The 24,873-nt window shown below is 62.4% G+C and overlaps 1 protein-coding gene across 1 annotated transcript; it reads right to left on the reverse strand.

The window, feature by feature from the left end:
* Window positions 1-630: 630 nt before the first annotated feature.
* LAMC3 (laminin subunit gamma 3) lies at window positions 631-17,066 on the reverse strand. Its single transcript, XM_082775590.1, has 28 exons — window positions 16,670-17,066; window positions 12,362-12,666; window positions 12,060-12,190; window positions 11,348-11,514; window positions 10,812-11,000; window positions 10,284-10,401; window positions 10,104-10,202; window positions 9,702-9,838; window positions 8,351-8,464; window positions 7,889-8,087; window positions 7,576-7,682; window positions 7,162-7,380; window positions 5,717-5,905; window positions 5,371-5,616; window positions 4,888-5,041; window positions 4,657-4,799; window positions 4,396-4,574; window positions 4,178-4,316; window positions 3,789-3,994; window positions 3,572-3,648; window positions 3,291-3,425; window positions 2,964-3,108; window positions 2,681-2,842; window positions 2,351-2,453; window positions 2,043-2,242; window positions 1,813-1,959; window positions 1,538-1,637; window positions 631-1,052 (listed from the first exon to the last, which is right to left on the reverse strand). Exons 1-28 carry the CDS (start codon window positions 17,040-17,042, stop codon window positions 802-804), a joined length of 4,734 nt encoding a protein of 1,577 aa, XP_082631716.1. The 5' UTR covers window positions 17,043-17,066; the 3' UTR covers window positions 631-801.
* Window positions 17,067-24,873: the final 7,807 nt, after the last annotated feature.

Genomic DNA, 24,873 nt, shown 5'->3' on the forward strand with positions numbered 1-24,873 from the left:
TTACAGGCAACACAGCCACTGACCTCCGTGCCATGCAGTGGGAGGGACACCAGCAGGCACTGGCCGTGTCCAGCTGCTCCCCATCCGGCACCGATTACCACCACGGAGCAGAACAGCAGGATGCAACAGGCAGAGGATGCCCCCATCTGCCAGGTTAAGGGCCCGGCTTTGCTTCTGCTCAGCCCCACTTTTGCTCTCCCTGCTGTGAGCTCCCTGCTCTTGGGAAGCCGGCAAGCTGTGTGCCCTCCCAGGAGCTCCTCTCTCAGCCCAGGTTTGTCATGATTCATCTCCACACCTCCATGACCACAGCACGTGAGGATCGTGCTGTGGGGTGCTGTGCAGTAGGACCAGCTTCCAACATGTGTGTGAGAGCCTCTTGTCTCCTCCTGGGGGCAGGAGGGACAGTGGGTGTTACAGCTTTGGGACTTTACATACTTGTTATGCTGTCCTAGGGGGGAAAGAGGGGTGTCTAGCATGGAGGAGATCTGTGACAGTCCTTCACTCACTGCCTGGTCAGAAAATGTGAGCGCTCCATCCCCTCCACATCGGTCCCTGGTAGCTGCTTTGTCCCCCGGCCCAGGGATGGAGCTGGGGGCTAAGGTTGTGCCGCAGAGCACTCGGGATGCTGAATCGGAACCAGTGTGGGTGAGGACCCGGGGGTGATATTGTACCGAGGGCAACATGCAGAGCAGCAGGAGGGAGCGATGCTGGTGAGGGCAGGTGTCCTTTGCTCTGCCAGTCCCTATTGCAGGGGGGCACACAGGTGACCGGGGGGGTGTCGGGGCAGCAGCCAGCGCCCTGTCACTGCCACTCGGAGCAGCCCTCGGGGAGGCTCCGCAAAATGTCCTCCAGGTTCTTCTTGTCAGCCCGGATCTCGGCCAAGTCGCTCTCGAAGGCTTGGATCTTCTCCTGCTGCTGCGCCGCCTCCTGCTGCAGCCAGCTCAGCCGCTGGGCCAGGGCTCCCGGCGCGGCCAGGCGCAGCCGCAGCTTCTCCAGCTGCAGCCTCCCTGCTCCCAGCGCCGCCTCCACCTGCGTGTCCTGCTCCAGGTCGCCTGGATGAGGGGAAGGATGCGGGTGAGAGGCAGAGAGCCGGGCAGGAGAGGGGCTGGTCCTGCTCCAAGGGATCTGACCCGTGGCAGGAGGCAGGTGGAAGGGAGTGGGTGCAGCGGGGCATGGAGGCAGGGCGGCTTCCAGTGATCACAGGTTAAATAAAAAATTGGTCTGTGGCTCCAGGCAGGGCCCGAGCACATCTTTCCTTTACGTGTGTGTGATGCTTTCCACTCTTTAAGCCTGCCTGCTCCTCCTGGAGATGCCAAGGGAGATCAGCGTCCCCACACCAGGCATGAGCACTTTGCTCTGATCCCACTTTGCTCAGCAACCCCTGGTTTGTTCTGCACAAGGGCTTTCCCTGACACGACCCCTGAAGAAGCTTTGCCAAAACCCAGAGCTATCTCCAGCGTGGAGCATCCAGCTCAGCCTGGACAGTGCTGACCCCAAGCCCATCAGGGGGCCCAAATCTGCTTGTGCAGGGTCTCACCGAGGCTGCTCAGCAGGTCGTTCAGGGTCTCGATGTCCTTCATCAGCGAGCCCCGGGCTTCCTGGAGGCTTTTGGCCATCTCACTCACCTCTGTCCCCACCTTGCAACACAGACACCAGGATCAGGGGCACGGATAACCCTTAGCCAGATCCCAGAAACAGCCCCAAGGCGTTCCCCACGCTTTGTTGCTCCTGATGCTCTGGGCTGTGGACAAACCCCTCCTGGCTTTGTCTGGAGACAGGAGGACACAGCCAGCCCCAGGGGACCTGGCTCACCTTCTCTGCTTCTTCCAGGCCCCCCCTGAGCTCCTCAGCCATGCGCTCCTGCCGGGCGAGCTCCCGCTGGGTTTCATTGGCACGCCTGGCGAGCTGCACGGCGTGCTTGTGAGCCTGCTTGCTGCCCCGCAGCGCAGCCTGTGCCCTCTGCAAAGGGACGGAGAAGGGGACAGTCACCTGGGGACACCCAGGGGGTCCTGCTCCCCGCATCCACATCCCTCCACTCAGACCTTAGCGCTCTCCCCAGCGACTTGCTTGGCCTCCCCAGCTGTCCTCCTGGCTGTGGTGGAGACAGTCAAGGAGTTTCCCAGCATTTTCTCTGCCTGTTTGATCTTCTTCTGGGCCTCCCCCGTCGTCCTGTCCCGCACGTGCGCCATCCTCCTGCTCAGGGCAGCCTGGCCCTTCCGATGCCCCAGCACCTTCCTCATGCCTGCAGGGAACACCCCGACCATCACTGAGCCAGCCCTTTCTCTCCTCGGGCTCCCAGCACAGCAAGAGCCAGGCTGTGACCAGAGATGCTCTGGCAGGAGCCTTTTACCTTCCAAGCTACCAAGGAGGGACTCTGTGCCGGAGAGGGCAGCTTTCCCTCGTGACACTGCCGAAGTGGCCAGGCTGTGGGCAGAGCCAGCTTGGTCCCGCAGCTGGAGACACAAATGAGGTTGGGGAAGGGACAAAGAGCTGCGCCCAGCTCTTCAAGCCTCCCAAAACACCCACTGCTGCAGCAGAGGGGCCGGGGCTCGCCAGCCCCTGTTCCCGAGGTGGGAGGCAGCAGAGGGATGCACCCTGCGTGCCCACAGCCTCCCCCTGGCACAGGGGGTCCCCATGGCTTATTTCAGGTGGATATCCCCCATGGGTGAGCAGCGATTACCTGCGTGAAGCCACGAGTCCCCTGCAGGTCCCGGCGCAGCCCAGCTGCCAGGGTGCGGGACGCCGCGATGGCTCGCTGCGCCGACAGCTCCTGCGTGCCCACCGCCTGCTCCAGCACCCCCAGGTCCTGCACCAGGGCTCCAACCTGTGCCAGCAGTGCCTGCTGCGAGGTGACAGGTCCCATCGGCTCCGTGAGGGCATCTCCCAGCCCGGGAGGGAGAATCAGGCAGGGATACAAGCAGGAGCCTTGAGCTGCTCCCCGGTGGGAGCTGGGTGCTGCTCACCTGCCCCGGAGCAGCCGCCTGCAGGAGCTTCTCGGCCATGTCTGTGTTTGCCTGCTGGATGGTGGCAAGAGCCCTCCTGGCCTCCGCTGCCACCTCCACCATGCCAGCGCCCAGCTCCTCCTGCGCCCGCTGGATTTCCTCGTACCTAGGGGGACAGGATGGGGCCCTGCAGCATTTCAAAGGCACCGGTGGCAGCTGGGGATCTGGGCATGGGGGAAAGGGCCTGAAACACCCCCAGCACGGAGTGTTGCCACAACCAAGTCCTCCTGCCCCTGACGGGCAAGGGGCTGCGGTGTCCTGCTGCCCTCATTCACTGCCAGCCCTCACCCGGCCTCCAGCTCGTGCTGTGCCTCCCACGCCGCTCTCCCTTCCAGCAGGCCCTGCAGGAGCTCGTGGCTGGCTTTGGACACATTCAGCGCTCTCCCGACCATCGCCTCCACCTGTGCCATGGCATCCCTGTGCCTGTGGGGAGAAGGGCACCCAGAGAGGTGTCCTCTGGGGAAGAGAGGCCACCCCACACCCCCCAGCCGGGCAGGCAGCCCTCCTCTGCGTGCCAGCATCAGACAGGGCCCGCCTTGCAGTGCCCATGGTGCAGGATGCCCCCGTACCTCTCCGCCAGCGCCCGCGCCTCCAGCGCCAGGCGGCTCCAGTTGGTGGGCTGTGGGGGGATTTCCTGAGGAATCTCCTTCAAACGCAAGGAGCAGCAGTGAGACCCCGAGGCTACACCCACGGGGACCCCAGGCTTTCCCTCTCACTCCCCCCCCCGTGCTGCTGGCATCCCACCCCAGCCCAGCCACCAGCCCCCGGAGCCTCCCGAGCCCGCACCGTGGCAGCCAGGGTGTCGGCAGCGTGCAGCACCTCGCGCTGCGCTGACTGCAGCATGGCCCCGATCTCCGACAGCAAGACGCACGTTTTGGGGTGTCCGTGGTCGGAGCAGCCGCTGGCCTGGCTGGCGTTGCTGAGACGGCCCCGTGCAGTGCTCAGCACCCCCGCCAGCCGCCCCACCTGCATGGAGAGCACGGCCCGGGCACCTGCGGGCAGTGCAAGGAGCTGCTGGGTGCCTGCATGGGGCATCTCCACCCTGAGCCCGTGCACCCCCTCTGATAAAAGGGGAAAAGAGCCCCTCCTGGGCACCCCCAGGGGCACAGCGTCCCTGCAGGGGTGACAGGAGGCTTTCTGCTGCCCCTGTGCTGGTGGCAAGTGCTGCCCCGTACCTTGCAGGAGGTGCCTGCCGGGCAGCCCATCTCCCCGGGGTGCATCACCCAGCACCAGGGACTGCCCCGGGGGGACGTCACAGCCTGGGGTCTGCAGCCGTTCCTCCATCTCCTGCAGCTTCGCCTTCAGCCGCTCAGCCTGCGGGCGAGATGGGGGGCACGGTGACACGGCACGGGGACCGGGGCACCTCACCGGCTCGGCAGGGCACGGGCCGTACCCCGTCCTTCACCAGCCCGTAGCAGGAGGGGCACGGCAGGCAGCGGGAGCTCGGCGGGTCGGGGAAGAAGTTGGCCTGGCACTGCTCGCACTTGTAGCCCACGAAGCCGGGGTGGCAGATGCAGGTGCTGTTCTCGTGGCACTGCGGCGTGACGGAGCCCAGCGGGGAGCAGTTGCAGGCTGCAGCGGCAACAGGAAGGCATCACACTGCAGCTGCCAGCCCCATTTTGGGGACCGAGGCGGTGTCCCCCATCCCGGTTACCTCGGCAGCCCTTGGCAGAGAATCCGAAGAAGCCGTGGTCGCATCTGTCGCAGCGCAGCCCCGCGACGCCTGGCTGGCAGGAGCACTGCCCCGTCAGCGCGTGGCACCCGCTGTCCCGCGACCCCACCGGGTGGCACTCGCAGCTGGCACCGAGGAGCGGAGGGCGATGAGCAGGCAGCAAGGAGCAGGAGCAGAGCCCCTGCTGCCCCTTTTGTTGTGCCCCACACGCACCTCTTGCAGCCCACGGTGGGCTGCAGCCCGTAGTAGCCGGGCTGGCAGAGCCCGCAGGTCCTGCCCATCACGTGCGGGAGGCAGCGGCACTGGCCCGTGCTGGGATCGCAGCCCTCCGGCCCCGGGGCTGAGCCATCGGGGTTGCAATCGCAAGCTACAGGAGATAAAACACTGCTTACATCCCAATAAGGGGCTGTCGGGTGAGACAGAAGGAATAGGGGCTGGGGGATGAGCCCCCTGTGCTGTATGGGGCCACGTCCCTCCGTCAAACGGGGCTTTGGGGCTGAGCCCCTGCAGAGCAGGATATCTGCGGGGAATGAGGATGGCAGTGGAGAGAGGGGACAAAAAGCCATTCCTCAGCTTTTGGGGCCAACCTGGCCCATCCATCAGCCCCTAAGCCCAGCGGGCACCCCCTCTGCCTGCCCTGCTGGGAGGCTTTTGGCTGGGGGTGGGACGGGGGGAGCAGGACCAGGCCGTACGTACGCGCACACTTCCCGGCGGGGCTGGGGGCCAGCGCGTCCCCGTAGAAGCCCGGCCGACACTCCTGGCAGTGCTCGCCCGTCGTGTTGTGCAGGCAGCGCAGGCACCGGCCGGACTCGGTGTCGCAGTTCCCCACGGCGTTGAGGTCCACGTTCCCGTGACACTGGCAGGGGGCGCAGGGACGCACGGGGCCCCTCTGCCCCAGGGGGTCCCCGAAAAACCCGTCGTCGCACAGCTCGCAGCGTTTCCCTAGGGAAGATGAAAAAAAATAATTAGTGGGAGGGTCCCGCTAATAATATGGGGAGGGAGCAGGGCTGCCCGCAGCCCCCCTGGCCCACCCCGGGCTCACCTCTCTGCCCCGGGGGGCAGTGGGTGCACACCACCTCCCCGCTGCCGGGCACCTCGGTGCAGGGCGAGCGGTCGGGGCACGGGCAGGGCTTGCAGTCATCGGAGCGCCCCGCGAAGGGGTTGCCATAAAACCCGGGGCTGCAGCGCTCGCAGGAGGGCCCCTCTGTGTTGTGCAGGCACCGGCACTGCCCTGCGAGGAGGAAAAAGGGAGAGGTGGGTGCTGGAGGGACGCGCAGCTCCAGGCAAAGGGCCACACTGGGAATGCGCGTTCCCAACCAAACTCGTGACGTTTTCCCCTCTCTGCCCAGTCCTTGCTCGGGGGGAGGATGGTTTGTAGGGGATGAGGGGGGTGCAGAAAGCCCCGCCACCGTGCACAGAGTCTGCTGGCGCCTGCAATAATCGACACCACATTTCTCAGCGACGAGCAGCCCTGCTTCCAGCCCGCGCGGCCCCTCTCATGGAAAACAGCAGCAGGCGGCTGCGACCCAGCAGGGAGCGAGCGTCTCCTTGCGAGCCGAGCCGGTGAGTCACGGCCATCCCAAGTCAGCTGGGAGGAGGAGGAGGAGGAGGAGGAGGAGGAAGAAGGATGCTCAAGGACTCCCCACCTCCAAGCAGCTGCTTTGCTTGACTGGAGAGGGAGAAGAGGAGCCGGAGGGGTTGGGTCGTACCAGGCGGGTGGTGCGGGAGGGAATGGGCATTTCTCCATTTTCCCCACATTCGGGAGGAGCCGGGCAATGGAAAAGAAAGGAAAAGTGGGTGGCGGAAAGGAGTGGAAAAAAACAGCAAAGGGAAGTGTGGAGGCTGGCTCGGGCTGGCAGCGCGAGGGCTGGGACATCAAAGGTCTGGCCCCGTCCCCAGGCACTGTGCAGCCGGCGGTGCCAGCCCCGGCCCAGCGAGACGAGGGGTGAATTTGCAGCCCCGCTGCTGTGTTTCCACTGGCAGGGCAGAGGCACTTGCTGAAGAAAACGCCTCTTGCAGCCCTTCCCACCCCAGCCATAAACTATTGTTGTTCCTTTCTGCAGCGAGCCTGCCAGCGAGGGCGCCTGGGCCAGGGGCCCTGTCCGGGTACCAAACGTCTCCTTTCCAAGCTCTTCCCAGCACCGATCTCAGTTGCTGCTTCCTGCAGGGATGGACAGGCAGCAGGGCAGCATTTCATGAGCCTCTGATCTGCATTTCCCCAGAGCTGATGGCCAGCAGGGCCACAAGGCCATATGTGCCATGCAGCGAGGCTGGTGCCGGATTCGTGTGGCCACCTCCAGCTCCAGGACGATCCTCCCCTCCCCTGACTAAAGCCATCCACATTGCTGGCAGGAGAACAAATCAGCATACAAGTTCCAGCCACTGTGACCTCCAGGATGGTCTCCAGCATCCCTCAGAATAAGCAGAGACAAGGATTTGTTACCCGTACATCTCACGATATGGGGCGGAGGGGCTGGGGGTACGCACCTGAGCGGGGCTCACAGTCCCCGTGCTGGTTGCAGGCGCAGGGCACGCAGGCGACGAAAGGGCCACCAAAGGGGACGTCCCGCTTGAAGCCGGGAGCACAGGACTGGCAGAACTGCCCGCTGTATCCCGGGGGACACGCACACTCCTCCACCCAGCCCGCCTGCACACCCAGCCCGGGGCGAGCCGACGTGAGCCGCACCTCGCTCAGCACCAGCCTGCCTGCAAGAGGGGACAGCAGAGTGAGGCCAGCATGGCACAGCCCCAGCCCCGTCTCTCCATCCTGCATAGAAATACTCCAGACTCCCATGGGAGACCCCAAAATATCCCTGTGGGTGCCTCTTGCCCCTGTTTCAGTGCTGTTCTGCTGTCCCCAGCCCAGCCCAGTCCCCACAGGACACCCAAGGAGCCACCCACCTGGCCCGGCGCTCACGCGGAGGCGGAGGGCGCTCAGGTTGGAGAGCAGGCGCTGGAAGCTGAAGGCTGACAGCGAAGGCTCCATGCCCTCCTCAGCCTCATGTAGCCTGTTGGAGAGGAGTGTGGGAGGAAGGACAGCCAGAGGGACAGCTTCCCACTGCAGGACAGCTCAGCTCCCCCACTGCTGGGGCACACGGTGAAACCCCCAGGGGGTCTGGGAGCGGAGCTGAACCCCCAGCACAAGGTAGCCCTGGCAAGATCCCCAAGTGTCCTCTAAGTCACCCAAGAATCCCCAAAGCATCACGACAGGTACCTGAAGGTGACAGCCTGCTTTCCATCCCGTGGCTGGCTCTCGCTGCTGGACATGGTGACCTCCATCCCCTCGCCCTCCAGCACCAGCTGGACGCGGAGCTGGGGCACCCTGCTCTCTGTCCCAGTCCCGTTCCCTTCCACTCCCAGCAGCAGGGTCAGGGGCTGCCCGTAGCTGAGGTGCTGGTTCTGCAGAAACTTCTCTGCGAGGGGAAAGAGGAGGAAAGTCTGAAGGACGTGGATGTACCCGTGTGGATGTACCCGCGACGTGCCCACGATGCCAGGTGGGAACAGTTCAGGAGCCCCTGGCACGGTTCTGTTCCCACCAGAATCGACAGGAGGTGAAGCCTGGTCGCCCTCCTGCAGCAGGGCCAGCTCCAACCCACCCAGTTCAGCAGTAGGTTGTCTCCTGAGAGCACCGGGGAGAGCCAGCAGCAGAGCAGGACCCCAGGAGCCCAGCACGTACCTGGTGCAAGAAAATCCAGCGGCTCCTCTCCATCCCACTTGGCGCTCACCTCCCCATCAGCCCAGCGCAGAGGCACGGCCACAGCACCTGCTGCTGCTGCCCAGCCCTCCAGCCCTGCAGGAAGAGCACAGCGGTGGTGTAGGGGTAAAGGGGAGTGGTGAACCCCCCCCGTGTGCCCAGCACCCCAGGGTGCTGCTTTTTGGGGCTCCATCCCTGCCCCTGAACCTCCCCAGGGTCTCGTAAGGAGCCAGCACTTTGCAGCACCCTGCTCCGCTCGGGCTCTGTGCTCTCACGGTGGCCCTCGCTGCCTCCTCCCCATCTGTTTGTTTTCTTAGATTCGGAGGAAATTGTTATCTTTCAACTTTTGCCCCCCTGCCTGTGCTGCAGCCCAAAAGTTACCGTGGGCTGGAGAGCGCAGGAAGCGCAGCGAGGCGGCTGGCAGTGCGTTACCTTGGTTCCCTTCAGAAACGGGTTCAACTCTCCCCCACTCCCGGTGGTTATTTATTTCTGGCACCCCCAGGGACAAACACTTGGATGTTTTCCCTCCCCCGGAGGGAAATCAAGAGGGCTGCCCTGGATTATCAAACCACCCCTGTCTGGGCTTCTGGCCCCTCCACGCAGCACAGGAAACCTCCGGCTGATCCGGCCCAGCTGCAGATTTGGGAGCGTTTGGGGGAGCTACGGGAGGACCGATCGCTGCCACCCGGCAGCACCGAGCCCTGCAGCCTGGCCCCAAGGTTTGGAAAAATCTGTCCCTAAACGAGCAGCCTGGCGAGACTGCTGCAGGAAGGAAGCGGGGAAGACGCGGCACAACGCCTGGCTCCTCTTCAAGGCTGTGCAAGACAGCAGGACGGCAACTGCCAGCGGGGCTTAACTGCAAACGGGATAAAGGCTTGGCAGAGCCCTTCGCCCCCGCCTGCTCGCTGGCCCCACAGCACTGGGGTGCGGGTGAAGCACCCCACGGCAGGTGCCCGTAGGTGCTGGTGGTGGTGCCGAGGCGTGCCCGTGCTGCACACGCCGTGCTGCGCGGCAGATGGCAGGGTTTCCCCGAGCATCCCGCACGCACGCAGCTCCGGCAGCCACGCACAGCCCTGGCTGGGAAAATCCCCCCCTGCTCCATCCCGGCTGCAGGCAGGGAGAGGAGAGGATACAGGGGAGAAGTTCCCACTGGGTTCTGTCATTTTAATTTTTATCTATCTGACCCATTTTTATTTTTTTTAAGGTGTTCCTGTAGTGTGCCAAAGCAGCTGTGCCCAGCCCCAGGAGCACAACGGGATGGAGAAATGCCCTGAGAAGCCAGGGAGAGCCTGCCCTTGTGGAGCTGGGGCCCCCCGTTTTTTTGCCCTGGTACCTCGGCTGAAGTCGGAGCGCACGTGGGTCACCTCGTAGCCGGTCGCTGCCGTGCAGACAGCCGAGTGGCCATAGCAGAAGCAGCTGGTGCAGCCGGCGGGGTTGTGGGGCTGGAGGTTAAACCAGCCGGGCTGGCACCTGGATATGGGGACAAAACATATGGCAGGGGCAGGGGACCACAGTGGTGGCAGCTCCAAGTCAGCCCAGTCCCAGTGATCCAGAGGGATGCACCCCCAGCCTCCATAAGGAGCGACCCCACAGGATTTCCACTGCAAATCTCCCCACAAGGAGCTGTGTTTAGGGTCGGGGGAAGAAGCGATGCCCCACAGCAGCAAAGATGCCTACTCTGCACTGACCCCAGCCTGGAAAGGGGCCATGGTCCCATTCCCACCCCGGTGCTGACCTGTTGCAGAGGTGCCCCTCCACCCTCTCCTTGCAGGCGCAGTGTCCCGTGTTGGGGTCGCAGGTGCCCACGCTGCCAGCGGGGTCGCAGGCGCAGGGTCTGGATGGGGTGAGACGAAGGCGTGAGACGAGCCCCGGTCCCATCCCGTGCCCCCCAAACCACGGCCGGACTCCCCCTCACCTGCAGCCCCCTTGGCTGAGGCTGTGGTAGCCGTCCCTGCAGCGCTCGCACTTCCAGCCCGTCACGTTGGCCTTGCAGGTGCAGGTCCCCGAGCTGTCACACTGGGGGTGCAGGGAGCCTGCGGGGACCCGGCCAGCCTGAGCGATCCCCAGATTGGGGGAGACCCCGGGGGGCGACAGGGGGACCTCGTTCCTGAGGCCAGGCTCGGTCACGCTTGCTGTGGTGAGGAGCTTGCCCTGGGTAGGGTGGATTAACCCTCTTGGGGTGATGGGGGTGTGGGGAATCAGCTTTGTATGATCTGGAAGCTGCACAGATCCCTGCAGGGCAGCGGGCAGATGGGGAACGATGGCCACATTGACTCCTCGGGGCGTAAACCCCTACCTGAGCCTTTCCAGAGTCCCACCCCATCCCCAAGCAGAACCTGCCCAAACCCGGTGGTACAACACCGCTGGGACAAGCACAACGGGACATCCCCGACCAAACCCTTCCCTCCCACACCTTCCCCGTGCCCAGCAGCACCCCACGCACCTGCGGGGTGGCAGTGGCAGGGCTGGCAGGCGGCCCGAGGCTCCCAGCGGTAGTGGTTCTGCCGGCAGCGCTCGCAGCGGGGCCCGGCCGTGTTGTCGCGGCAGTGGCGGCAGTGCCCCCCGTGCCCGCTGCGCCGGAACAGCTCCGGGTCGTAGAAGCACTCCTCCGAGCGGCCGCTGCAGTTACAGGCTTGGGGGGGAGGCAAGGAAGGGGGTGGTCAGCAAAGGCTGGGACCCCGGGGGCCACGGGGATGAGCCCTGGGGGTGGGTTGGGGCGGAGGGGATGCTCGGCGCAGCAGCACGAGGTATTGGTGGTGCTCAAAGTGTGGCACCGTGGCACGGCACCACGCTTGGGGCTGATGGCTGCACTCGTAGGGTGAAGAAATGCTGCGGGGTCCTTGGGGTGATGCTGTGAATGGGGGCCCTGGGGTGCAAATCCACCCTCCCTGGTTGGAGCAGCCGTGCAAAACGCTGCAGGCGCTTCCTTCCCAGCACAACCACACCGCCAGCCCACGCGCAGCCCCCGGTGCCACTCACGGAGACACTCGTTGGCGGCCTCGGCGGTGCCGCGAGCCCAGGGCCGGTCCTGGTAGAAGGGCTGGCAGCGCTCACAGTCGGTGCCGGCCGTGTTGTGCTGGCACACGCATGCCAGCCGCCCCGTCTCGTCCGGCGCGCACTCGCTGGCGTGGCCATTGCATTTACACCTGCAAAAGACCCCAGCGTGGGGACGAGCTGCTCTGAGCACCAGTATGGGATGCAGTGGGGCACTGCCCACGCTGCTGTGGCCGTGGGGCTGTGACAGCTCGGGTTGTGCTCGCACCGAGGCTGCCCGCCTTGTCCCCGAGGCGCTGCCGGCCCGGCCAGCTGGGAGGTCACACGCTGAGGGTGGCCCATGCGGGACGCTAACCAGCTCCAGATGCTGGAGCCCAGGAGGGGCAGAAAGCAAAGAGGGCTCACGGCCAGCTGGGAGCATCCCTGCCCTCGCTGCCTGAGGGCAGGCGGCTCTCACTGGGGTGGAGCGTGGGGTCTGAAGGGCCGTTTCCTAATCCCCTGCCCAGGGAAAGGCACTCGCCAGCACTGCCAGCTCCAGTTTGCAGATGGAGAATCTGTATTCCCATCTAAATAATTTGCCCCAAAAATGCAATTAAACAAGGCTGAGCTGGGGAGCAGCTGCCACAAGCCCCACACATGCTCCCGGGACAGTTTCCAACCCTACAGCCTTGTCCCGTCCCGCCTGGCCACCCCTCACCTGCCGCCGACGGAGAAGTCGGAGATGGCATAGTAGTATGACTGCAGCACCTTGGGGTCCTTGAAGATGTCGTCCCCAAAAGTATTGAGGCGGTTCAGGGAGATGAGCAGGTCGGTGACGGTCACCCACTCCTGCAGGGGACATGGGGAAGGCGTCTTGGAGAGGGGTCGGGGCCACCAGCTCCCCACCCCAACCAGGTCTCACCCAGCACCCCTCCCATCTGGGGGGCACAGAACAACACGGATTCTCCCCCCCCAAACCCCGGTGACCCTACACCCACCCCTTTCTCACCCCCCAAGCACCTGCAGCGCGGGGCTCCCATCAAAATTGTAGGCGCTGGGCCGGCCCTCGAGGGTGGAGAAGGCCACGTTGCCCCCGCTCAGGGGGGAGATGTCGCTGAATTCGTCGGTGCAGAAGGCCACCTGCTCGTCCTCGCCCGGCCTCAGGTAGTGCCTGGGCTGCTTGCCGTAGGTCTTGTGGCAGGACGCGCTGTAGTACTGGAAGGGCACCCAGGGCCCGTCGGCGCGGCCGCGCTTGTAGATGGCGAAGCTCTCGGGGCGGCTGGTGTGGAACTTGAGCCGCACGTAGGTGATCTCGTAAGCCTTGCCTAGGGAAAGACCCCCCCCGCCCCCCGAAGCACCGTCACTGTCACCGTCTCCTGCCCCGTTGGCACAAAGGTCTCCAGGAACAGGGGCAAAATCGTCCCAGTTCCCTGTCCCGTGTGGCTGTTGGCATCACCCTGCTCTGCTGCCCGTGCCCCTCTCCTCACTGCAGTGATAGGGGTGCACCCAGAGGGGTTGCACGGCCCCACGGTGCTGGTCCCAGCGAGCACATCCCCAGCCCGCATCCCCTACAATCACCATTTCCAGCTGAAACCCACCCGTTTCCTCCCCATCTGCATTTCTGGAGGCACCAAGAGCTGCACCATGAAGCAGAAAGCGGCTGCTCCGCTGGCAGTGACAGCTCTGTGCCAGGCAGAATTTGCTTTCCTCCTGTCCAGCTGCCCTTCACCACCTTCTGCTCGATGCAGCCCCGATCCTGCCCAGCCCCAAATCGCCTCTCGCCCCCTCTGCAGCCTCCTGGTCGCTGCATGGAGGCTTCGGGAGGGTTGCGTGGGCCAGGAGATGGTGCAAAGCCGGGGTCTGCCCAGCAGCTGGGTGGGAAGAATCAGGCCCCCGGCACTCGTCAGCGTCTCCAGAGCTGCACTGGGGACAGGATGGAGAGGCGGAGAGGGTCAAGGCCGGTCCCTCTCCAGGGAGCTGCACGCCGGGGTCTGGCACTGCTGCTGGCTTTGCTGGGCTGAAGACAAAGAGAGGATGCCAGTCCCTAGAGTGGCCAGCCCAGCTCTGAAATCACTTGAAAGCATTACCAAAAGGGGGGAGAAAATATACCAAAGCGAACATCAGAACCGTTTAATTGCCAGAGATGAAGGAGCGGCTCAAAGACTGGATTGCTCCATAACAGCGCCGCTCCTGACAGCGCAAAACAATTAGCTGCGAGGTTTTGGCTTTATTTGAAAAGATAATGAGTTGGGAATGTTAGAGGGGTTATTCCGGGACTAGGAAAACAAGCCTTTAATTGGGCCCATATGAATACTGTCGCATATGTACCGCGATTCGGCTGTGGGGGAGCCAAGCCAGCCCCGGCTACCGGCGCTGGGGAAAGCAGCTGCCTCCCATCAGGGATGCGGGGGGACACGGGATTAAAGGGAGGTGACCACGGCTGGGAAGGGGATGGAACAGCACGGCCAGGCTACCCCATTGCCTCTCTGCTCCCCTGCACCTCTCCCCAAACCTGCCAGGCCCTGGTCTCGCTGCTGTTTGTGGGGTGCCCCCTGCCCCAGACCCCGCGGGGAGCCCCAGCGGGCGCCGGTTCCCAGACAGCGTGGCCCTGAGGGACGCCTACCAAAACAGAGGGGTCGGGGCAGTCGCCTCGCCGAGCACTTTCCTCTGGGAGAGGGCCGGAGCTGGGAGCTGTGTCAATAAACAGCCCCTGCTCCAGGCGGCCCCGCTGCGGGGAGGGGGACAGGAGGGCCAGGGGGGCCAGCTCGGGGTCCGGAGCTGGGGCGGAGAAAGCTCGCTGCAGTTGTCCTGACTGAACGCGTGCTTTCTCCAGACAGTCCCTTGAATCAGCCAAATTGTGATCGCTTCCTCCCAAGAAATCCCAAACACAGCCCGTGACCGCAGGCTGGATGTCACTTTCCTGCTCGGGAAGGTTGGGCACGGCCCGGAGCTGGGTGCGCCGTGGGATGGGGACACCACGGGATGGGGACACGGGTGGCCGAGGGAGAGGATGGGCACCAGGACTCCCGTGTTCCCCTCTCAGTTACGTTATCTCCAAGCAAAGTGGTTGCTCGCCTCCCCTAAGGATGAAATTATAGCTGGTGAAATGCTGGGGGTGGGAGAGCTTGGAGAGGAGCCCAGGGCACAGCCACGTCCCTGTGTGCGCCCAGCCACCCCCACCCCCAGCTCCAGGAGCCCACTGCAGGCTCAGATCCCGTAAGAAAATCAACACCAGGGCCACGGACACACCTACATCCAACATCCACACTCGGGGAGCTGCCGAGGAGCCACCCGAGGCGCTCTGATGCCTTTTGCCTTCGCAAGCCTGCAGATATTTTGGGTTCCTCCCTGCTGCCTGCCAGGGGAAACGCAACAGCCACAGGCGCTTGAGGTTATTGATCTGCTCTGAGGCCTGAGCACCGTAACGGCACAGCTGAAGCCTTGCCGAGAAGCGAGATTTAAGGGAGGATAATCTAATTAATGCCAATCAACAGCCTACAGGTAAACACACGTCTCGTCCAATTCATTCCAAACCCTGTTTAATAAGCTCCCCAGGTAACCGTGCTGGGGGCCCTACAAGGTGCCTGGCCACATCGGAGTGGGACAAACGGGCTGCTGGGGACATGCCACGTGGGTCACAAACCCCTCACAGCAGCTATGGGTGCGAGGATGTGTCCAGGGCCGTGTCCCAGGGGCTGTGGGGCCGGGCTCGGTACAGCTATTTGGGCTTTTCCTCCATAACCCAAATGAAAGCATTAAAACAACGAGAAAATCGTCTGCAGCTGGGACAAGAATGGGGCCCAGCGGCACTGGGAAAGGTCAGACAGCAATGTGCTGGGCACAAAACTGGCACTTTTTAGCATAAAAAGGTATACGAGGCATACAGGGAGAAGGGGCACCAGGTCTGTTTGCAGAGGGCGCACTGGCTCAGGGAGGGGCGCAGGGGCAGGGGCCGAAGACAAGCTCGGTGCAGCATTAGGGCCTCATATGAGAACACAAAAGGCTCCATGGGGAACACGAGTGGAGGGTGCACCAGGGCTCCGCCAGCCCACAGAGGGGCTGAGAAGAGGCAGAGGGAAGGCAGAGGCTGGAAAGCGAGCCTTGAGCTTGGGGTCTGGGGTGCACAACGTGCCAGGAGCCCGCACGCTTTGGGGTGCTGAGCCAGGACCAGTGTCTGCAAGATCACCCAGCCATCCTGGGGATGGCTCCTGGGGACACCAGGGACTTGCTCAGCCGTACCAGCTGCATTCAGACCACCTATACCCAATTTTGGGGTGACCCCATCCTGGCTGAAGGACTGGCAGGTCCCCTCCTGCGGGGTGCGCAGGAGCAGGGCCGGCTCCTCCAGCTTCACTTCTCACACACGGTGGGGATCCCTGCCCAGCCTGGGACACAGACCAGATGTCTGCCCACACACAGGGGGCTGGGAACGGGGTGACCTCCACCCAGCCGGGCAGCTCCGCGTCCCCGCAGGGCACAGACCGACCCGCCGCCACCACCCGGCCCCACGCAGCGCTCGGCCGGCCCCGTTCCTTGCTTGTGCCGCTCCTGCTGCAGCCCCTCGCTACCCCCCTTCAGCATGCAGATGGCAGGAGACAGCAGAGAATGAAGATTTTACAGCGCTGGCCGGTAGCCAAGATAGTTTAGATGGCAGCAAAATGTAGAGAGGGAAAAAAAAAATAATAAAAAAAAAAAAAAAGAGAAAAACTTTTTAAAATGCCAGGCATGATCCCATAGGCTTTACGCACCCTCTGAACGTGCGGCTTGCCCAATATTTAAAACAGAGGGGTCGGATCTCAGCTGGGGAAACCTGCCGGGGCTGCGTGGTGTTTGCAGAGCTGTGACCTCCCCAGGATATATGGGGCACCCCCAGCAATGTGCTGGGATGATGGGGAACGGGCTTTGCACCCCCAGCGCTTACCCAAAACACAGAAGGCTCCCAGGTGAGTGGTGAGGGCACGGGGACCTGCCTGCCCCCCCGCTCCACAAAAATACATGGTCTTTACAAAGAGGAACAGGGGAGTGTGTGGCTGGGCACGGCTGGGTGGGCAGCAGCACCCAGGCATGGCCACCAGCATCTGCCCCTTGCAAGGGACCGGGACTGGGCTGTGGGATGGGGCAAACCCTCCCCACATCCCCCCAGCGACCCATCAGCGGCGCTTCAAGGGCATCTCCCTCCTCGCACCCCAAAAAGCGGGGGTGTGGAGCATCCCACCTCCCACCCCAAACCAGCACCGGGCTGTTGGATCACCACCACCTCCCACCACCACCTCCCAGCACCCGGGGGCTCAGCACCCCCCATCCCCAAACTCCTCTTCCCTCGCCTACCCAGCCGCAGCGTGATGTTGACGGAGTTGGGGTGCTGGATGCCGAAGGCCATGGACTGGCTCTGCCACCAGGTGCTCTCCTCCTGGCTGTGGAAGTCGGTGAGGAGGGAGGCGTTGTGGTGCAGCCGGGGGTCGGCGGCGTCGCAGCGCTGGCACAGCTGGCTGGCGTGGCGAGCCCCCATCTGCTGGCAGTAGTCCTCGGGGGGCGAGCCGCACGTGTTGGTGGCCCAAGCGGCACGGCCGAAGGCGGCGTTCTCAAAAACGGGCATGCAGCGACGGGGCAGGCCCCGGGGGTCGTAGCAGGCTGGGGAGCCCCCCACCCCGAGCCCCAGCACCAGTAGGGCCAGCAGGCAGAGCCCCCCCGGTTGTGCCATGCCCCAGGCTCGCCTCGCAGGACGCTGAGCCTCCTCCGGCTGGCACAGTGGGAGAAGGAGGGATGGGACAAAATGGGATGGGAAGGGATGGGACAGGCTCCCCCCCATGCCCGGCACCTCCTCTCGCTCCGAGGTCCATCTTGTGGAAGCTGCTGGGAATGTCAAAAGCTTTGCATGCGACGCTGGGCTGCGGGGTGGGAGCATCCCACACACCACCCTGGTCCCCAGGCTGTGGGGCTGGGCACTTGAGGACCCCTCTGGCTGGTGCATCCCAGCCCCATTGCTTTGGGGACGGCTGGGTTTGGGTCTTTGGCTGCTAAGATGGAGCTGAGCATCTCCATTTCTCAGCACCGGGGGTGAGCCCGTGGGGATTCCCTCCCAACACAGGTTTTTTTCCTTAGGTTTGGGGGGGTCACCAGCCTGAAACCCACGAGGAGGTGTGGGAAAGGCTTTGAAGCAGACCCAGCACCGCCCCTGTGCTCCCCACCCACACCAACCTGTGACCCACCCAGTGCCCCCACGCCAGCACCCAGAGGTGGGGGCCCACCCTGCCTGCTGCCACGGGGCCAGGGCGAGGGCACGTCCCCATGGGGTGGCCAAACCAGACCCCAGATGGCCACCAAGCCCCTTCAGCAAGGAATACCAATTGCACACACACCCTGTGCCAGGAGGGATCCCACTCAGGCCCATGGCACCCTGCACCAGCCCCGTTCCACACTGGGTGCATTAGCAGAAAGGGGGTGCGCAGGGGAACCCCGCCACCGCCCCCGCTCTGCCCACAGAAACACGGGCAACTTAGCCCTCATCTATAATTTAAGCTCCCTCCCTCTCCCTTCCACTCTTATTTATTTTATTCTCCTTCTCTGTGTGCGCTGCGGGGAGAAAGCACCGGAGGGGAGCTGTGAATCAGAGGTCTCGGGCAGCAGCGCCGCTTCCAAGCCCCATTAACATATATTGACCTGGCCCTGACAGCTCCGCCGAGGGGGGGGCGAATTTCCCAGCGCCGAGCCTTGCCTTGATGCCTGGGAGCCGATGGCAAAGCCACTGCCGGGCTCTGGGGAAGAAAATGAAGAGGGTTTGCAGCTTGGTGTTCGCCCTGAGCATCTCTGCCACCAGCCTGCATGGGTGAGGCTCGCCAGGCGCGCTCCGGCTGCCAGCTGGGTGCTGGAGAGGTGCTCTCATGGCATGGGTTTGGCACCCCACAGCCACCACATCCAACTTCAGGCCACAGGAACAGGAGCAGAGCTAAATAACCTTTTTTTTCTTCTTCTTTTTTTTTTTTTTTTTTTTTTTTTCCTGAGAGCAAGATGCTGGAGCCAACTTTCCTGCACTATGAAGCCATCCATGTTTGGACAGTGACTTCTGGCAACAAAACCTGACCACACAGATGTGTCCCCTTCCCACAGGAGAGCTTCACCCCAGCCGGGATGAAGAGCTAAAGCAGGCTGTGGGAAACCACTTGTCCTTCAGGACATGGACTACCTTGGACAGGGATGTCCAAGAGAGGAACCAGAGCTGGGAATTTCCCCATTTCCCCCAGTAGAGCAGGGCCTGACCTCAGCTGAAGCCCTCTGCACCCAGAAGGGTTTTCTCTTTGGTCCAAGTGAGGTAGAGACGTGGTGACCAAGGCTCCTGTGTCCAGGCACTACCCAAGCTGGCCTCACGGCCCAGGAGCCTCCTGCCCTGGCACGGACCTGGCACCTCGTAAGGGTTAAGAGCTATGGAGGTGGTGGGGAGAAAATGTTCTTCTGATTTGCTTAATGAACGTTAATTAAGAAGACAGAAGATATCAGATTCCTTCAGGGTAGAGATGAAAGGCCCGTTAATTAAATCTGGAGAGAGCGCGCGGGGCCGACTGATCCTCCTCCTGATCAGACCTGACAAGGCAGGCACCGGGGTGGGAGCGAGGTGTGCGAGACCCTGCAGCTCCATCCCTCCCACGGCCCCAAACAGAGCCAGGACAGGGATGGTGTGAGCGTGGCAGGGCTTTGGGGGGCACCTGGGCACGGGCACAAGCTTCACCTTGACCTGGTGCCACCACCTGGAGGGCAGAGGTGGCTCCGTAACATGGGCACCACGAGGTGGACACCATGGGCACGTGCTTGGCTTCCAGCAGATCCTTCCCCAGAAAGGAGGAGCTGCCCTCCCTGTAGCTGAGTACGAGGCTCCCGTGGTGAGCTCCATACCGAGGAAGAGGACAGAGGGTTTGGTCACCAGGATTTGAGTACGGGATGCAAACAGGTGCTGTGAGCAGCTTGGGAAGCTCTGGCACCCCAAGATACCCCAAGGGGAAAGCCCACTCAGCCCGGCAGCCCCTCTCCTCCTCACCCAGCCCTGGGATTTCCACCCTCCTGGAGCAGCTCCTGCCACCAGCAAGTTCCCCAAATTGCCTTTTCTGCCCACAACCCACACCCACAACCCCTCACCAGCTTCTAGCCCACGTCTACTTCTAAAAGCAGAGCGGCTCAGCACCCCAAATGGCACCACTGGAGGGGCAGCAGCCCCACCTCCCTGTGCTGCATCCTCCAGGGTGGCATCGGGACCGTGCTCCATCCTCCTGCTCCAAGCACGTCCTTCCCCCTGTGATGGTTGTGGGATTAGAGGGAGCACAGCTGCAGAGCTCAGCTTCTCCCTGGGCACACCGAGGTGGGCACAGAGCGAGAATTTCCAGCACCAGGGGCTTCGCAGCGGGGTGATGTGGTGGCCCTGGGCTGGCACCCTGTCCTTGGCTCCGCAGGGAATGGGACGAAGACCCCAGTGAGCAGGAGGTGGCGCATGGAGAGTAAATAACATCTGGAGCATCCCTTCATTGTGGCGGCTTATTTTGTAAACCTGAACTTTGTGAAATGTCATGAAACGGAGAAATGGGAGGCCTGGGATGAGTAAATCTCCATTAGAAATTCCCCAGGACGGCGGCAGTCACATTCCTGCTCGGTGATGGCACGTCACACAGCCCAGCCTCGTCTCGCGAAGCAGGGCCATGCGTGGCGCTGATTGCAGAGCGTATTTAATTAAGGCTGCCATAAATACAGCGCAGGCGATGCCAAGCAGACCGCGCCGTGGCAGGATGCTGCGGCGCTGCAGGAAGTTTTGCCAAGGCAGGAGAGGAGGGAGAAGGGAGGCAAACCCTGGCTGATTTCTTGCCAGGTCCCTGCCTTGCCGTAGCATTTGTGCATCTCAGGGGGCGAGAGGAGGATGGGATGGGGACATGCTCCCTTTCTGGGGCTGACCGTGCCCAAATTTTCTCCACGCCTGCCAGACAGAGAAGAGAAACCTCCCAGCTTCTCTCAGCCTGGCCAGGTCCTCATCTCACGCACAAACTGAGGGTCCCAGCCCAGGGTCCTGAGGTGACACCAAGCTGTGGCTGTCCCCCGCACACCCATCACTCATCTCCTGATGGCCCAGGACATCAGGACCACGAGCTGGGGCAGTGCAGGACCAGCTGGTTTTAGGGCACAGCCAAAAATGCCCTTTCCCTGCTCGAGTCCATCCGTAGCTTAACGACCCCCGCAGAAGAGCTTGGGAGTCCCTAATCGCCCATCACATTACGGCTGCTCACCGAGGCCAACCAGCACAAACCTCCCTGCAGCCTCTCTAATTAACGAGCAGGAGCTGAGGCTCTCGCAGCCCAAAAGCAGCATCTGGGCTAAAAGGGGCGGCCTCCCTTGATAAAGCCCCTTAATGGGATGTTGGCATCACCTGAGGCCACCTCGTCTGCTAAGGAGGCTCATCTGTGTGTCCTGCCCTACCTCCCCATGCTATCCCACCTGTCCATCCGTCCGTCTGTCCGTCCCCACTGCAGCAGGAGCCACGGATGTGCCTGGCACAGCAGCCCCCTACCCCCGTGCCATGGTCCCGAGCCCCGGGCGCATCCCCGTTGTACCCCAATACCACGGGGTACCCCGTGTGTCCCCGCTGCCAGGAGGGGGGTGACAGCTGAGCGGCACAGATGCCACCAGATGGTCACCCCAGACAGATTCCCAGCTAAACCCATAACCCGGGGAAGGAACCAGAGCCCCCTCGTTCACCAAGTGCCCCCCCCCAGCCCGGTGTCACCTCCATGAGCTGCGAGCGCTCGGCGACAGCCCCCAGCCCTCGCCACCCACACGAGCTGCTGCAGGATGCTCCGTGACAAATCAGGAGCTGTTGTCGTACCTTAGACTTTAAAGCAGGAGAAATAACCCCCATAATGTGATCCACCGTGTCCTTATCCCACTGTGTGGTGCCCCTCATTCCCCTGGGAAGCGGTGCCCGATCCCATTTCCACAGGGATTTCAGCCGCCAGCAGCCGAGAGCGGGGACAAACCCTGGGGGCACAAGCTGGGGCCACCCCGATGTCACTGGGAGCCCTGTGTGGCTTTGTCCCCCCCCACCAGCAGCTGAACTGGGAGGCTCTGGTGACGACTGGGAGCCCGGGGGAGGCAGCGCATCGCTCCGGGCTGGACACCCCTGGAGATTTCCACTTGGAGCGGGACTCAAATCCTTCCGTTTCGTACCCAAAACGCCTGCTGCTCCCGATCCCCCCTCCAGCCCCAGAGGCTGGATGCTCGCTGGTAATCCCGCACCATTTATTTTCATTGGCTGACACAAAAAAAGTGCCGTCAGAAAGCCAGTGTTAGCTAAGCTGGCTGGCGTATAAAACGTTGCTTTAATTGTATTTTATTTGGCAATAAGAAAACAGAAGCAGCAGCAAACCCTCCAGATATTCCCCCTTCCTCCCCCCCCCCTCCCCCCCCATTTAAAATTTCAATTTGGTAATTTTATGACTGTATTTTAGATAAAGCACAACAAAGCACATTAAAGGAAGAGAAGTGATTTATCCTTTTCAGCGCTCCCTGATCTGTGGACGCGTTTCCCAGCCTGTAAATATTAAGGCATTAAGAAAAAAATCTATTTATTTTTTTTTTCCTTTTTCCCCACATCAAATATTAACTTCCAACCAACAAAATGCTATTTTCCCAGCCCTTGTTTCCAGCCTTCTGAACCCGAAATGAAAGGATTGGGAAGCACTGATGATCCTGACTGTAACGGGGACGGCAGGAGATTCACAGCCAGCCTGGCCCTGGGCGTCCCCCTGCGCCCTGCCGCGATTTTACACTTTCAAGGACGTTTTCATTTGCAGAGAGGTTAGGAGCAGAGCCACTTCGCCGCCGCTAATCCACTTCCCCACGAAGGGCTGGAATTCGCCTGGTGTTGAAGCCAGGGGGCTGCCTTCCCCTCCCGGGGCTGGGCAGGAGCTGCGAGGTCTGGCCATGATTTGGGGTCCCCTGATTTATTTATTTTTTTTCTCAGCGTCTCCAACGTGCTGCCTGCTGGGAGGACGAAGCCTTCCGATACAGGTTTAGACACCAAATCTCTGCCATCAAAGCATAAACCCGAGGATTTGAGCCTCGTACAGGCAGCCCAGCCATGCAGCACGAGCACCTTTCCCGTATCGCTGAGGATTTGTGCAGGGGGTGAGATCCCTGCTGGACCCCACCGATGTCTCCGGAGCCACCGGGTGCTGCGTGCGCCAAGGGGGGGCCGGGGAAGCAGGGCCCGGTGGAGGGAGGCAAAGCAGGGGAGTTGCTAGGAGATTTCGGGCTTTAGGATGCTGGCTGCGATGCTCAGCCAATGGAGGAGTCCTCTGACGAGTAATCTGCTAATTGGGGTTTCATCGAGTGCCGCTTTGGAGCGGGAATGGGGTTGGGGATGGCCGCGGGCACGGCTGGGCCGTCCCTTCTCCTGCCAGCCCTGGCCGACCCCTCCCTGCCCTGCTCCCGAAGTTTCAATTAAAACCCCGGAATTAATCTCCCGCAATAAACTCGGTTGCTATCGCAGCTTGCGTCTGGGACTCGTAATCACTTTTTCCTGCGCACGGAGCAATTAAGCAGAGAGACCTCGCTGGCTGGGCTGGGAGCCCCCGGCCAGGGCTGCGCGGGCACCCGGGGTTGTTCCTCGCCAGCTCCAAGCCCCTTCCCCGGGGAGCTGGGGGAGGCAGCGCCGCCTCCCCGGCACCTGCAGATGCTCCTCCAGATGGCCCGGGCTGCTGCTCTTCATGCAGGAGAAGGTTTTAAATTAAAACCTTGCCTGTGCTGTGCTTTCAGGAGGCTTTTTTGGCTGTTTGGGTGGTGGTGTTTTTTTTTTTTTTTTTATGTACATACATATTTTCCCTCCTCGCTTTCCGGAGCTGCGGCCCATTTGCTGGCAGTAATTATAGATGGGGAGGCAGCGAGGAGGGGATGAGCTGGGGGGGGGACACTCCGGGGGACACAGGAGGGGCAGGAAGGTGCCCCAGAAACCCACCCCATAGGGTTCCCCATGGCTCTGCCCCAAATCAGAGCCTTTTCACAGCCTGACCCTGCGTGCCAGTCCCACACCCGGCGTTTGGCCCCCAGCTTTGCTTGGATGGGATGGGGGGGACCTGGGTGCCCCGCTGCACCCCGAGCCTGGCAGAGGAGCGAGACCTGCGTGGGGGCAGGATTGGGCCCCCCCCCCCCGGGGTCTCCAGGATGCCAACTCTTCACAGAAAGGGCGGATTACAGGGAATCAGCTCCAATCGATAACTCTGCCGCGGCAGAGAGCGGCGAGAGCAAGCAGTGGGAAAAAAAAGGAACAAAAAGAGACTTCTCACTCGGGGAGGATTTGGGGGTTTTGTTGTGTTTGGAGAGGGAAAAAAATGGAAAAAAAAAAAAAAACTGAGAAAGGGCTGCGCAGAAAGGCACAAAGGGCTGGCACTGGGTGCACAGCAGGCTCCTGCTGGTGCTGTGCTCCCTGGGGTGCAGGGGCACGGCCCTGCTGCTGCCCATCGGGACCCCCAAAATGTGTGGAGAGCACGTGGGAATGGGTGGGTACGGTTGACACGAGTCTGCGCCCAGGACAAGGGGGTTGGCTCCTTCCTTCCCAGACCGGGGCAGCCACAGCGAAACCCTCCTGGGGAAACCCCACCCAAAGAGCGGCCAAACTGGGGGCTAAAAGAGTTTTATTTTGCAGTCCAAATATCTTGCAGGCAGTGGAGCTGAAGAGATGCTCGGGGATGCTGGGGCCACCTCAGCCTCCCTCCGAGAGATGCTTTGGTTCCCCCTTTTCCTCGTGGCCCCACCAAAACCTCTGGCACTGCCATTAATGGGGTGCCAGAGCATCCCTGCGCCCCAGAAAGACAGGAGATGACCCCCCTGTGGGCTGCTGTGCCTCCAGCCCCAGACACCTCCTTGCAGGTAGCCCATCTCCTTGCCTGAGCCGTCGATTGCTGATGGCTCTGATGGAAAGAAATCCCCCTGGCACGGCGAGTGGCATCGCTGAGTGCTGGGCAGGGCGCAGGATGGGCTCCGGCCACAACCTCTGGCAAGGCTTGGCACCGGGGGACAGGAGCTGGGGACCCCCACAGCAAAATTCACAGTGGGGAGAGCAGCTGGGGGGGGGGCTCCCAGTGGGTTTTGGTGAGCCCAGCTTCGAAGCACGGAGGCGGGCAGGGGGCATCCCGGCGCTCCCCCCGCGGCTGCTTGGGATGAGGCTCACGCAGCTCCTTTGCATTCTGCGCTCTCGCCAGCCGCGCGGCGCAGGGGCGAAGATCTTTGAAGGAGCTGCCCTTTCATTATTAATATTATGATGATGTCTGACGCCGTGTGTGTGCAGCGACGGCTCTCCGGCTCTGATGGCACGCGGCCAAGGAAAGCGCGCGGTTACCCGGGGAGGTGGCGGCCTCCAGGCAGCCCCCCCCCAAACCTCCCCAACCCCAGCACAATCGGTGGGGAAATGGCTGCGAGATGCAGGATTCTGTCCCCAAAACCCACAGGTTTCAAACCCTGCTGGGACCCACCAAAATCCAGCCCCGTCTCCGGCGCCGTGTTGT

This window comes from Aythya marila (genome assembly GCF_965140915.1).
Source record: "Aythya marila genome assembly, chromosome: 19".
Classification (NCBI taxonomy): Eukaryota; Metazoa; Chordata; class Aves; order Anseriformes; family Anatidae; genus Aythya; species Aythya marila.

Bases quoted from the DNA above. Each gene is read 5' to 3' on its own strand.
- LAMC3 (XM_082775590.1), bottom strand. From the start codon at position 17,042: ATGGCACAACCGGGGGGGCTCTGCCTGCTGGCCCTACTGGTGCTGGGG. The intron at 3,426-3,571 runs GTACGGGGGCAT...TTCTCCCCACAG, and splicing joins GCGCGGGCGCTGGCGGAGAG to GCACAGGGATGCCATGGCAC. The intron at 1,638-1,812 runs GTGAGCCAGGTC...CTGTGTTGCAAG, and splicing joins GCCTGGAAGAAGCAGAGAAG to GTGGGGACAGAGGTGAGTGA.